This window comes from Macrobrachium rosenbergii, chromosome 9 (assembly GCF_040412425.1).
Source record: "Macrobrachium rosenbergii isolate ZJJX-2024 chromosome 9, ASM4041242v1, whole genome shotgun sequence".
Taxonomy (NCBI): Eukaryota; Metazoa; Arthropoda; class Malacostraca; order Decapoda; family Palaemonidae; genus Macrobrachium; species Macrobrachium rosenbergii.
In genome coordinates this window covers 24,770,962-24,784,859 of record NC_089749.1, presented here as the reverse complement: position 1 = coordinate 24,784,859, position 13,898 = coordinate 24,770,962, and the positions used below count along the sequence as shown (strand labels likewise).

Genomic DNA, 13,898 nt, shown 5'->3' with positions numbered 1-13,898 from the left:
CCTCACACCCATAACACTGGTATCTGAATTCACCAGAATTTCATCTACCGAACTCATTTGTCCCCCCAACTATTGCTTTACTCTCAACAGACTTGGGCCTAGATGTACTCACAGCAGCAACATCACTGAATGTATTAAAGTCAATATTCTCGCTCTATTTATAATTTTACTTACTGCCATTCTGCATTCCTGGTAGCTTCTGTAATGATGCACTGATGTGACTAGGCACACCATTCACAAATGATAACCTCACTATGCATTCAAACCCAACTCCCTTAAACCCAGCTAACCCTGCCAACCTTCTTAATTCATTTGCAAAAATATTTACCTGCTCCCCGTTCACCTTGAATTAGTTAATTTCCCAACTGTTACAAAAGCTCCACCTGAAAAGGCTTCTTTCAGCAATTTTTCAATCTTTTCACGACCACTTTGGTCTTCTTTCATTTCCAAATGCAAGGCCAATGCATCACCTTTCAAAAACAATAGAACAAATGCAGCCACATCATCCACTTTCTGAGGCCTAGCAACCAATTTTACCTTTTTTAACCAAGCAATTACGTCTCCTTCGCCCTTAAAGGGCTTAATCATATCAGTTGAGGTTTTCGTTGCCACCTTTACCAAAACAGCCTGGATAACTTGTAGGTTAAAATAACACAAAAAATGTATAACCAAACACTCACCTTATTAGATACCAGTACAGGGCACTAATTCCAAAGTAAACTTACAACCCTAAGAGAACAACCTCGAAACAACAGACTGGGATATCCCACAACCACAACCTCTCTACCAAACTGCCATGCTCTACGCTCTCGACCACCATGCTTTCCTCACCTTTACAAACCCCCCTCCCAATCCCCAAGACCACAAAATCATACATATTACATAAATTTTCTAAACGAGAATTGCTCTCTTGTGATTCACATAAAATTCTTGACAGGTAGGCCGTTATGACGCGTTTATCTGAAAACTCATGCGCCAACGCAGCACTGGGTCATGAGTCCTGGTATAGTGGCCTTAACGTTTCATTATCAGTAAAGTTAATGCTATCAAACAGCTCCGTGGGACGCCCACCATGATGAACACAAACACATAAACAAAAGACTGTAAATTTTACAAGTTATCTCACCTGTACCGCATTATATACACCCTTTTCTATACTGTTAAGTAAAAAAAAATTAATAAACAATATCTCCAAGCAAAGCTCTTCTGTAGAATTGCCTTAGTAAGCTACATAACTGGTAATTTTTCAAAATTACTCAGCATTAAGGATTATTTTTGGCTACAAAAAAAGAAAACTTATTTTGCCTATGATCTCGGTGAAGTATTCTTAGCATCAAAAAGACTTCAATCTAAAGTGAAAGGCATATTTGGATGAGTATAGCCTACATGTCCTGAAAATGACAATTACTTGGGAGGTTAAGTAATTTTAAGAAACATGGTTTTTTTAAAATGTGATTTTGATGAATCTCCCAGTCACTTTCATTGGAAGTGTTTGGTAATCCCATTAGGACTACAACCCCACTCTCGGTTTTGCTATAATGAAGGTCCACAGTGTGAAACCATTGCATGAGGGTCAAGATAGGCCAAGGTCCACTCATTTCCTTTAAGGATAGCAGTTCATTGACCAAGGGGTATCCAAGTTATAAGGAAGAATTTTATTTCCCAATAATTAACAACATCCTGAGGGTGGTGTCAGAAAAAATATGTCTGACATGTTTTAGTATTTTATTATCTTGCTACCATACTTTGTACTAAGTAGCAAATACAGTATAATTTTTCATATCAGAATACAAAGTTGCATTATTCATTAGCAAATACAGTACCATTTTTCATATCTGAACACAAAGTTGCATTATTTCATTACAGTTGCGATACGTGAGCAAGAACTTTGATAACTTACTTCCTGTTACCAATTAAGCTAATTTGCGGTGCTAGTGTATAGGAATAAAGTGATCTGTTACTGGCCAATTGGTCAAACATTTGGCAGAAACATGTGAAAAGATGACACCACCTTATGTCAGGCTAGGCGATCTAGGTTAGGTTGGGCTATGAGGCATCCCAGTATTTCCCTCTAATTTATGATGGCCTAAGCAAACTTAAGATGGGGGTTATGGCAGTCTAGGTAAGGGTTGGTTAAGTTAGGATAAATCTTTATATTTTACAATTCTTTTTCCACCACAAAAAAAAAAAAAAAAACAGTGTGTTCCACTGTGATGTCCTCTTACTTTTTTTTGACGTGGGGGAGAGGTGTGATGTATTACCCAAGCATTCCCAGTGGAAATTGGTATACACATCAAATGCGCAAAAAAGCTGTAAGAAAAACCATGTTTAACATTTAATAGTGCATTATAGACTGGGTTTAGATGTACCGGTATACCTTAGGTCATCGGCAATTCCTTCTAGATAGATGTTTTAGGCTATTAATCTTCGACGTACTGAATTTGGGCTTGAGGCATGACAGATATTCCGAGTTAATGAGGTATAGCCGAGTTCAAAAACCTCCGGAATACAAATGCACACTTAACAGGACGGTAACAGCAGACATGTGTTAGGCCTAGCCTATACACGTAGTTCATACCTGATCATTACTTGATGGTGTTTTTCACTGCAATTCCAGTAAAACCAAACTTAGCTTTAGCCCATTAGCTTATAACACACTCTGGAATATTCAGTAGTCGAATATATCTGGTGAACTACATCGAACTGTGAATATTGGCCTAGTCTAAGTGAACATGTCTATGTAGATACTGTCCCAACGTCAGTTTTCGGTGCTTGATTATATAACTAAAGGAAACATTTAACATACCTTGAATTTAAACAAGTAACATTAAGATGCACTTTCTTGATATGAACTTTTATACAGACACTGCAGATAATTCAAATATAAATTAACTGGCCCAAGCTCCTGGAAATTTTGCATCTCCCCAAGGAAGACAGCAGTGGCTCTTACGTCTTGACTCCCAAGTCGTCTCGACTTCCTGAGTGTCCACTCCACAAACAGTTGCAGGCACACTATACTATTTACATGAGGTGCAAAGCCTTATTACCTTCTTGTTATCCTTTTTAATCGTCTTTAGTTCTACTTTACTTTATAGTACTTCCAAATGTTTTTAATTATATTCAGAAACAATAAAACCCAAAATTTAAAGCCGTTGGTAAACTAGGTATGTACAAAATATTTCCACCTCACTTTTAACCCTCCCCTTTCATTTCTTTTTAACTGGGGCAGGGCCATGCTATTAGCTTTGACATCCGTCGCTTTCCAAGTTAACAACATTCTTAACTTTCAGGGCTAACCTTATATATTCCCCCAGTTTTCTGTTAGGGGAATTTCAGGTTCTCTAAGGTAATGTAATGATCTGTTTTTCGTGTGGTTTTACACCTGAGTAAATGTTCGGTGGTGTCCTCCTCCGTTCTACAGATCTCACAAACCTTGTCCTTAGACTTACCCTGGAAGTTAGCCTGCAAGTTCAACATATTCACCCTGGCTTTCATGAACATACACGCGTCCTTTGTTTCCAGTTACCTTATGTACTTATTTTCCCCGAAGTTTTCTATGAACCTCAGCTTCTTCATTTCTTTCAAGGTCTCTTCTATATCTTGTTTAATTCTTATCTTTATTTCATTTTCCAGTGCTTTTTTGGGCATATTCTCTCATTCCATTCATCTCTATGTTACATTTAGTAGATATGGTTTCTAAGCTTTTTGTCCGGCACAGTCCAGTGTTTGGCCACTAAAAATAGTCTGTTCTTGAAACCGGTGATCGGAACCTTTCTGCAAGAAGAAAGCCTGCCCACTGTAGCCTATGCCCAACCACGACAATGTAATTTAACTCAGTATTCGTGTCATAATTAACTTACGCTATTCTAGTTATTTCGTGTAACATATTTAAGTATCGAATAGTTCAGTTAATTACATTTTTATAAAAACAAAACGTTATCAGTTTAAGCACAAGGAAGGCCTAATTCTAGGTAGGCTATAGTTTTTAGTTTAAACCCAAACTATGTAAGGCTGTCAGTTGTCGTATAAGCGCAAAGTTTTGAGTGGTAAACCATTTAAAAATTAATAAATAAAAATAAGTACATTATTTGTGATCATACCGAATGCTCCTTGAAATAAAAATCCATTTGGTCCGCGTTACATCGCCTTTAGAGTAACGGGAAAAACGAAAACGGGTTGAAAACAAGACTTTAGTGTAAACAAATTTCATAAAAACAATTATTATATTGCCAAGATGTAAGATAAAAAGTCATCTTTCTCCCCTACATGCAACGAAGAATTTTATGTCATGGACAACCTAAACCAACAAGTCCTAGTTGTAGAAATGCCCTCTGACAAAATATTAATCGTTCGTCCCCCAACATCCGTAGGTGGAGATATGTCCAGGCCAGTAGGGTATTCCCTCTTGCCAAACGCTCTCACCTATGTGAATTAGTGAAAGCGCGAAGAAAGACAATAAAAAAATGGGTTGGCTGAAAAAAGATTACAAATTATATCTGAAATTATACATGGAAGTATTGCTATACTGACACGAATCATGGTATGACAATGAATCTAAATCTAAAAGTTGTCGACCCGAGAATAAATCTTTAAAAATAAAAAAATAAAAAATCATGTGTCGAATGGCAGATGAAAGTTAAAAATAATAGCATGACGGTAATAATGGCAGATCCACATGTAAATGAGATACTGATGAAAGCGTGATGGAAATGGTTTGGACGTGCCATTTGCACAAACCCCCAGAGTATTACATGAAAATGGCAGCTGGGCTCCAGTGGGATGTGAGTAATGAGAAGGGAGGTTGGATATGAACGGCGATCTATGGAAGATAAAACGGTGGAATTTCAGAGGCCGTATGCGTCTCACGACGTTGGAGTGTTGATTAAATTTACTACGAAGTTTATGGAGATGCTCAATTATTATTGTTATCATCATTAACTTAAGACTACCAAGTCAATATTCTTAATACCTAAGGCTGCTTGAAGTTTGTCCGTAATAAACCTATTAATCATTTATCAGATTACGATTTAAAAATTTAACGACTGAACAAACGGAACACAATGAAGAGCCTGATAATTTTAATTTTCAGGACATCAACGACTGTATGGTAAGGAGTTTTGAGTGAATTCTTCTCTCGGAGTAGTATCGCTCCTACTGAGGAGGAGACCAAGTCCAAGACGGCTAAATCCACACCTCTTCACGACGAACACAAAGAATGTCACTGACAGATAATACAAACGAATCTTGCACACTAAATCATGTCAATGACACTATGATCATTCGGACGTTGTAAAGATCCGCAACCCCAGAGTACCCATGTAAAGATTGGCTGTCCTCAGAATGAACTTGTTAACATCAGCCACCCCCCAGTACTGAACACGGCGAAGGGACATTCCATTTGGCCGACAACAAATAGATGCACCGCCAGTATCAGAATGAGCTTGTTAACATCAGCCACCCCAAATATTAGCTTGTTAAGATAAACAACCCTCAGGTACTCTGGGGTTGCTGCTCTTTACAACGTCCGATCATTCTAATGTGGGGAAGAGTCATCAGCCAACGCATTCCGAACACAAACAGGTTCTGTACTAACTAAAAATGACAAATTTTAAAGTAATTTGTATTTTTCCTAACATACAACCCTCGGTCTTATACATATGGAAATACCTTCAGCACAGCTGGAAACCGGCCATTCAATTCTTAACAAGGTCCTTAGGTAGTTAATTACCGTTCGGTGGAGTGGGTAGCCCACCCTTCCGCCCCACAATTCATTCAATATCACAAGCCCGTGCATAAAAGTCTAACATGTAAAACTAGGGGAAAATGCTTCAACAACAGCAGTGGTGGAGAGAACGAGTAAGCATGCCCACTTAGTTCAATGACCGAATGAAAAATGAAGCTGGGGATACATTGGATAGCAACCCATTATCACGCAAGAGTATCGCCAGATTTGAAAACCTTTCCCGGCTTTGGCCAAGGGTACCCATCCCAAGACGGTTTGTATCTTGTTAAGCAGAGGTGTTGCTTGCGCTCCTCTCTTGAATTTAATCTTCACTCACATATTAAGCCCAAGAGGTTCTATTTGTACATTTGCCAGTTAATAATGTTCAGTAAACGCACATATTTACACAAAGGTGCAAGGTATGATGAGCAAAGGAGCAATGCATTCTGTAATTAATGCTGTCATTAACATCTTACCTTTACAGTATTTCACTGTAATTTCCATGAGCCTGAAAAATTTGTTGGGTTTTCTTTAACTTGAAATCCTCATAAGGTACAATGCATTGTACAGTTCTCTTAGAAAGCAATTACCATAACATACAACTGAAATTTTACATCTTGAAAACTTATAGACAAGCTATGGTCACACCAGACTACCAGTAATTTATAAAATATTTAAAAACAAATTTATTTTCAAAATCTTGGTAGTTATTTGAAAATAGAATTCACCCACAGAAGTATAGCAATTGTCCGCTACCTTACTGATTGGCAATCGTGCTGGCAGTATTTATATGCCTATGAAGAAATTAGTCTTCGATTTCAGTTTGGGTTGATTAAAAAATATGGTTATACCAACATCGATTGTTCTGAAATGATGAAGCAGAAATCTGGAACTGCATTATTAACGAAAGTGAATTGTGATTCATACCATTGTCAAGCTAGCTCTTCTGTCATGTCTGCTTGACCTATAGATACTCGATAAAAAAATCAGCCATGTGACTCCATTTCTGAATATAGTGTATGTAAAACAAGTGTAACGATAATGTACATTTTTAAGCGAGTCGTAATATTCCTAAAATTTTCCTCAGAATTAACACACACACTCAATATATATACATATATATATATATATATATATATATATATATATATATATATATATATATATATATATATATATATATATATATATATATATATTACATATATATATATTATATATATATATATATATACATACATATATATATATATATATATATTATATATATATATATATACAGTACTGTAAAGATAAAATCGACGGAGGAAACGGAAACAATGAACTGCTGCGAGGCCTTTCGACTCTTACGGCAGAGTCTGCTAAGTAAAGGATGTAAGTGTCAAAAGGTGTCGCTGCACTCCAGTGTTTCCGTTTCCTTCGTGGATTTTATTTTTATTTATACATTCATCACGTTTCATATTTTCGTGATTCAGTTATACACACACACACATGTATATATATAATTATATAATACATATATTTTAAATATCACTAACATTAACCTCTAGCATGTGATGTATAACAATATTTGCTAAGACACAGTCACAATAAAAAAAGTGTAAATTTTCAACCAGGATTTAAAGCAAATATCAACCATTTGCTTATTTAAACAAATATCTAAACCTAGTTCAAAAGCATGCTGGCATCCAGCGGTGACATTTCCAAAGTATTAAATTACGCTCACAATAACATTACTTAAAAAAAGGATTAATGATACTGCTGAAACTTTCAATAGAATGTAAAAAGATTTATTTTCAATATGTCTATTACAAATACTTTTTCAGTGATTGACATGAGGATAGAAAAAGAAATTTCTTTCTAAATACACGGAAGTCACCAACTTAGGTGTGCTGTACCATACTACAATACTTGTACTACAAAAAATAATCTGACTGTGGTAATATTAAAGAGGCATTCTGGACAAGTATCTTTTGAGGAATTGTGGCACATGATAGCTTCACAAGCACATCCAGTTACACACCACGAAAACTCGTCTTCAATTTTCTTGCTTTGCTGAGCTTCCATTCACAATTATTAGAAGGCCAAAGTGCAAATAGCAGTGATCTAGATTTTCCTTTACCCTTTCATTTAAAAAAGAAATACGAAATGAATTTTAAATAAAATGATACGTAAACTGTGCATGTGCAGCAGTAACCGAATAGTAGGTACTAACAAGGACTTGAGTTGGCTTGAGTAGTGTAGTATCCTGTTGTGACCCATCACGTTCTCTGGTGATACACAGTAAACAAAATTTGACAAAATAAAAAAATGAAACTGTTGCCAGAACAACTAAAATGAAATCAACTCTCAACGCTGTTAATAGACAATATAAAGATTGACAATTTCATTCACCAAGAAAAGTGCTAAGTACTGTAAAAAAAATTTCTTCTCTCCACCATCCCAAACCAAGACTTTCAATTATTACCCTAACCCTGTCAATTTTTATCACTGCAATTTCGGTAAAAACACAAAGGATCTTATGCAAAACCATTTCAGTATCTTTCCTTAAATAATGCATATTATGTCTTGCCATCACCAGACTACTTAATTGCTTTGGTAGTATGACGATGAATGTCACCATTTAAAAGTTCTTGTTACAAAGAACTTACTAAATACAAACCTAAACTGACTTTACATTTCAGTTTTAGCTCTGCATTTTCATTGCAAAACACCTCTCAATGAATGAATAAAATACTTGAATTTCCAAAATTTATATTTTAAAACCAATTATATTCTAGACGTCCCTCTACATCACATTACAAGGACATTTACAGGTACAAAAATGAGTTACCTCAGGAAATCAATTGCACTATAAAACCCTGCCTAGTCCTTAGATGTTTGCTTCACTGGCAAGATAATGGCAATGACTGTAACTTATGGCTTGATTTAACAATGAAATAATTTGAAATCCTATCACGGAATTGTACATTGTGGTCTACTATGTGCAATTACAAATAAGTCCACTGAAGGAAGGAGGACTACTGTACTGAAGCAGATTTTCTTCTGGGTGGCTTTATAATTATTAGGTAATTTATCCAGACACTCAGGGTTTACTAAGACAAAGCTATTCTGAACAAACAAAATTTCACAGTTATAGGTGTTTGCATAGTCAAGTTCCTATCCATGTAACAAGAACATCTTGCTGGTGCTGCTTCTCCAATGTCAATAGACATATATTACAATCTGGCCAACTTAATAAATGAACCAACTCATACAAAATGGAAAAAATACTTCTGAAACTGAAAATAGATTAAAAAAAAATACTTAAATAAAATCACAACACATAAATAAGTTTGAAATATATGAAGTGCACAAACATCTTGATGGTATGATAATGCAAGCTTCCAGTCTCCATCTCAGCTGCCAATAACCACTACTGTATAATTTCACAACCTCAAAGATAGCCTGACTCAGGCTCGCTCATTGACAGCAACTGTCAATGCCATGGAAGAGGCCAATAGTTTTTGTCGGTGTGTAATGCCCCACACTGTTCAAGTTATTGTTGGTTTTATTTTCCTGGCAGTTATGCGCACACCCATGCCAAAGTGACTTCTTAAAGCTAAATAGTGTCATCTAGGCCGCGGCAGTATATTTTTTTTCTTTTTTGAGACGTCCAGAATCTGGGAGGAGAGATGAGGGTTCTGGATAGCATAAAATAAAGATTTATGGCCAAAGTTCAAACTTCTTTAGATTTGTGATTTTTCTATTTTTCCTTTATATTTACAGTACATACTGGGGAGAATAGAAACTTCAACAAATTGTGTTGCATGTGTTTTGTGTGCATTTATATTTGTGTGCACATTTGAATATTAGTTGAAGGCTTTGGAACACTTAAATATCTATTACTTTACACATGTATACAGTAAATATTTCTTTACAGCTTGATACCTTTACAGATATCAAGTCTCTTAACTTATAACTCATATCCCTGATTACATATACACTATTATTTACACATTCCATAATAAATAAGGATAGTTGGGATATTCACCCTTTGTCTAGAAAAAGATTTGGCTTGAAAACACTTGTTCCCCCCTCCCTTCACGGCCCTCATCCTCATCTCCCCTCAATCCCGTCTTACAAAGGAATTATTTTATTAACAAAATGTAAATCAGATCATCTGTACATCCTATAAATATAATTATCATTCAATTGTACAACTGGCTCAACTGAAGAGTCCATGATCTAGGTCCCAGCAACAAAACAATGGATTAGCCTTGTTGCAAAAATTTTGTAGCAACTTTGTGCTGTGGACAACATGCAGCTTTATAGATGGTGGCGAGTGGTTATGTCTTACAGTGGGGCAACGCTGGTCACCGGTATATGCTTTAATGCTGCAGTCTGCATTTAATACTACATTGTACTGACAGGCATTACTTGAGGCACATCAATGATTCATTTGGATCAGTTTGGTTGCTGCTGCTCACTATCACTTGTTACTATAAATCAAAAAGTTCACAAGATAAACTGTTCAAGGTTTACTTGATAAATGAGAAAATATTTTCAGCTCCACCATAAATATGGATAAGATTATCCAAGTTGTCCCCTCCCACACTTCATCAGCTTCAGAGTTCTAGCCATTAATTGCTGCCATGCTTAGACCACACCACCAGCCCTGCTACAAACTTGTACTTAGAGGTGACATCCACTCCACTTGCACTAAGTTTTCATTTAAGTCACAGCTCTCACAGTGGGGGAGACATGCAAAGGATGATCCCAATGTCTCCTCCAAAAACACTTGCACTTTCTCTACCTCACCCCCGTGTGAGTCACACTCTTCATAGGGCCAAGGAGAGACTTGACACCACACGTTAGGAGCCGCCTCCACTTTCATCGAGTTCACACTTGTACTTATTGTAGGGTGCAAAGGGAGGTCGGGAGGGGTCATCCACACGCACGACTCTCGTATTATTAGGTCGTAAACCTTCCGTATGACCCAAAAACCAGTCTGTCGCAGAGCGCTGACTTGCCTCTGAAACGTGTTTTGAGCACCAATCACTGTGCCACGAAGTAAGACCCATATGCATGCGTTTACTTACATGCTCGTGACTCTGCCAATGAAAAGAAAAAATACATGAAGAGGGATTTTCATTTAAATAAATGAAATCATTAATATCTGCATACAATTATCATTTTTGGAAGGTATTCTTACCAATTTGTTAAAATAATGTGCAGTGACTCTGCCTATCTACAATAACCTGGGAACTTGAAAGAGAGAGAGAGAGAGAGAGAGAGAGAGAGAGAGAGAGAGAGAGAGAGAGAGAGAGAGAGAGAGAGAGAGAGAGAGAGAGAGAGAGAGAGAGAGAGAGAGACTAATCTGATATCAAAATTATAAACACTTCCAGCGAAAAACTTAAATTTTGTATACATCACAAAAAAAAAAACTACTGAGAGGTTCCTAAAGGACTTTACAGGGTCACTTGCAGTGGATATTTATTACAAGCTTGACTTTCAATGGATAAATAAGAACTAGTTATAATTAACCTTTGGGTAAATGAATTACTAGCAAAAATCATTCACAATTACTTACTTGCTTTGCTCTTTTAAGAGCTTGCTTCTTGTACATATAAGAATCGCTATTAACAACGAACACCATCTTATATGAAGACAAGTTAAATTTGCACTGCGTATTATCAAGAATCTCCATATCTGGACATACTGGTGGTTTAATATCGTCTGTACAACTGCGCCTGTAGGATTAACATGAAAAGTATTTTTAATATTTGCAATAAAATGTTAAGGGGTGAGTTGTACTTTCATCATTTACATAATTCTAACTCGGACATCTTTCTTTTTGACTTTTAAATATAAAAAATAACACTCAAACCAACATTTTAATATTCAGGAAATGAAAACGTGGGAAGCAAGAGCAGCATAAACTAAAAAAAAATTAACACAGGTTTCCTACTGGTGACTGGCATACCTGCCACCCAACCCACAAAAACAAAATTCATAAGGCTACTAATTGACTAATAACTGAGCTGTGTCACATAATGCATCCCATTGATACTAACACATACTATGAATTTTTATCTCACATGGCACAATTTGATGCCAATGCTCTAAGACACGATGAAATATTAATTTTAAATCGATACCCCATTCAAAGCCCACTTTTACAAACACATGTAGTTGTGTATTTGTTACTTGCATTAACAGTCTTAACATATACTAAATGGTACTAACCTCTTGCATTTTCTCTGATCTATTCTTTTTGGGTGAGTACATACAGTATGCATCAACAAATCTTTTACATCATACCAATGGGTAACTTACTTATCCATCTCCTGATTAGTTTGCCATGCAGCCGTTAACTTTCTCCAAGAGCGAAGGTTGCGAGGTAGAAAAACTGGTTTTCGTGACAGCTGTGCTTGCATGGAAGGAGACATCTGAAAATATATAAAAAGACATCAAATTTTCATCAAAAAATTATCTCAGAAAATATATGAAGACACCAAAATCCCATTAAAAACTCATCTTCTAAACAATACTGAATTCTAAATTGACAAAATGAGCACCTATGACTTTTTTTTTTCCCCACACTGTCACTGGACTGATTTTCCCACTGTGGCCAGTAGTAAGAGGAGTGAAGCTGCAGGTACATGGTCACAGTTTAGCATAAACATGTCTAAAAGATATTTAACCCAAAAGGTAAGTGTGAAAAAATGTCAAGGAAGATATGGAAATCAAATTACAGCGTTTCGCCTTAAAAGTTAATTCATAACAACTTAACATGGTAATACATAACGTACTTTACAAACATTATGATGAAATACTATTTGCATAAGGAAACTTATGTCACCATGCCCTAAGTTTGTTACATTTACCATTCGCATTGTGTTTTTGTAAAAAATGTGAAATTTTGCCTTGAATGTTACCTAAATCTTTATATACACACAATATGGTGGATTGTAACCACAACTACTCCATCTTCTATTAACACTTTTTAAATATTTATTAGTAAGTATTCATTCTATGTATTCAGGTTTCAATACTTTTAAATTAAAAGTCCCTTGGTGAATGAAGTCCTTGGGTTTTGTAGCATTCTTACAGATTGGAACTTCAATTTTCATAGAATGTTCTCTGCATACCACTCAATATAGGAAATATGATAAAATTTTCAGACAGAATGCTAACACTATTTACCACAACAAACATCTTTCCCATACTTTGTGAATTCATTATTAATGGGGCAAGACACCTACGACTAAACCCATTTTGAAACACTTTTCTTTTCAACCTTCATTCATATCATGCCTTTTGCACACTTGTACAGGTTCAAATCCCTTATCCGAAACTCTTGGGGAAGGCTGTGTTTCAGTTTTTGGATGTTTCTGGATTTCGGAACTGAAAGTTGCTCCTAAAACAATAACATTCCGTAAAACTAAAAAATGTATACAGCAGCTACAAGAACCATAATTTGCATAACTTATATACTCATGTATCATCTGATCTCATGTAGTATGTGATCCTTACAATGTTCTCCCAAAATATGAGTACATCACATATGTATATTGAGAGAGGCCTTTTTGGTAGACAACATGAGGATGTGCTTAATGTGCAGGTTTCTTTTTTTGATACTAGGCTAGGCTTCCTATGCCTGTCTGTTTTGGTAGATTTCACTGATAGTGCATATGTAAGCTAGCTTTTAACTAATTAATAGGCCTAGAAGCAATAGTTCAGTAGTTTAAAGTGCGAATCATCATACAATCAACCAGGCTTACCAAACTTGAGTAAGAATTCATTACTATTTCTCATAATTAACAAATGCTCGCTACTGCATGCAAATTACTGGAATAAACAACAGCAAGTACTGACACAAACAACCGAATCGAGAAACAGCTGTTTACTAATGTTAGTTACCAAAACTAATGCACATTTAATAAAAGCTGAGTTATAGTTGCTGACTTGTAATTCCGAAAATAAAAATGAAATACAATTTTATTCAACCTTCACACAGTGGAGAGAAGTTGTTAAGAAATTGCCTCTAAATTTATATAGCAGGTTATAGTTGTGGCTGAAGAAACAAATATCACACAGTGGAGAAAAGTTGTTAAGAAATTGCCTCTAAATTTATATAGCAGGTTATAGTTGTGGCTGAAGAAACAAATAATGAACAGACTGCAAAATGTTT

General features: G+C 35.9%; 2 protein-coding genes across 21 annotated transcripts in view; both read right to left on the bottom strand.

The window, feature by feature from the left end:
* The window catches only part of LOC136841606 (zinc metalloproteinase nas-4-like), a 129,253-nt gene extending 126,059 nt beyond the window's left edge, over positions 1 to 3,194 (bottom strand). Inside the window, exon 1 of one of the 4 annotated variants that reach the window (XR_010854031.1) lies at positions 2,807 to 3,194. The gene's annotated coding sequence lies outside the window, so the exon portion shown is untranslated. The remainder of the gene's footprint in view (positions 1 to 2,806) is intronic. The other 3 variants (XR_010854030.1, XM_067108678.1, XM_067108677.1) reach the window with 3 other exon arrangements.
* A 4,296-nt stretch (positions 3,195 to 7,490) lies between these two features.
* Positions 7,491 to 13,898, bottom strand: part of Sin3A (SIN3 transcription regulator family member A) — a 92,645-nt gene continuing 86,237 nt past the window's right edge. For all 17 annotated transcript variants that reach the window (XM_067108693.1, XM_067108687.1, XM_067108690.1 and 14 more), the window contains 3 exons: positions 12,041 to 12,153; positions 11,295 to 11,454; positions 7,491 to 10,815 (listed from right to left, as the gene is read on the bottom strand). In XM_067108693.1, coding sequence (XP_066964794.1) covers positions 10,576 to 10,815; positions 11,295 to 11,454; positions 12,041 to 12,153 — 513 coding nt within the window. In that variant the 3' untranslated portion in view covers positions 7,491 to 10,575. The remainder of the gene's footprint in view (positions 10,816 to 11,294; positions 11,455 to 12,040; positions 12,154 to 13,898) is intronic.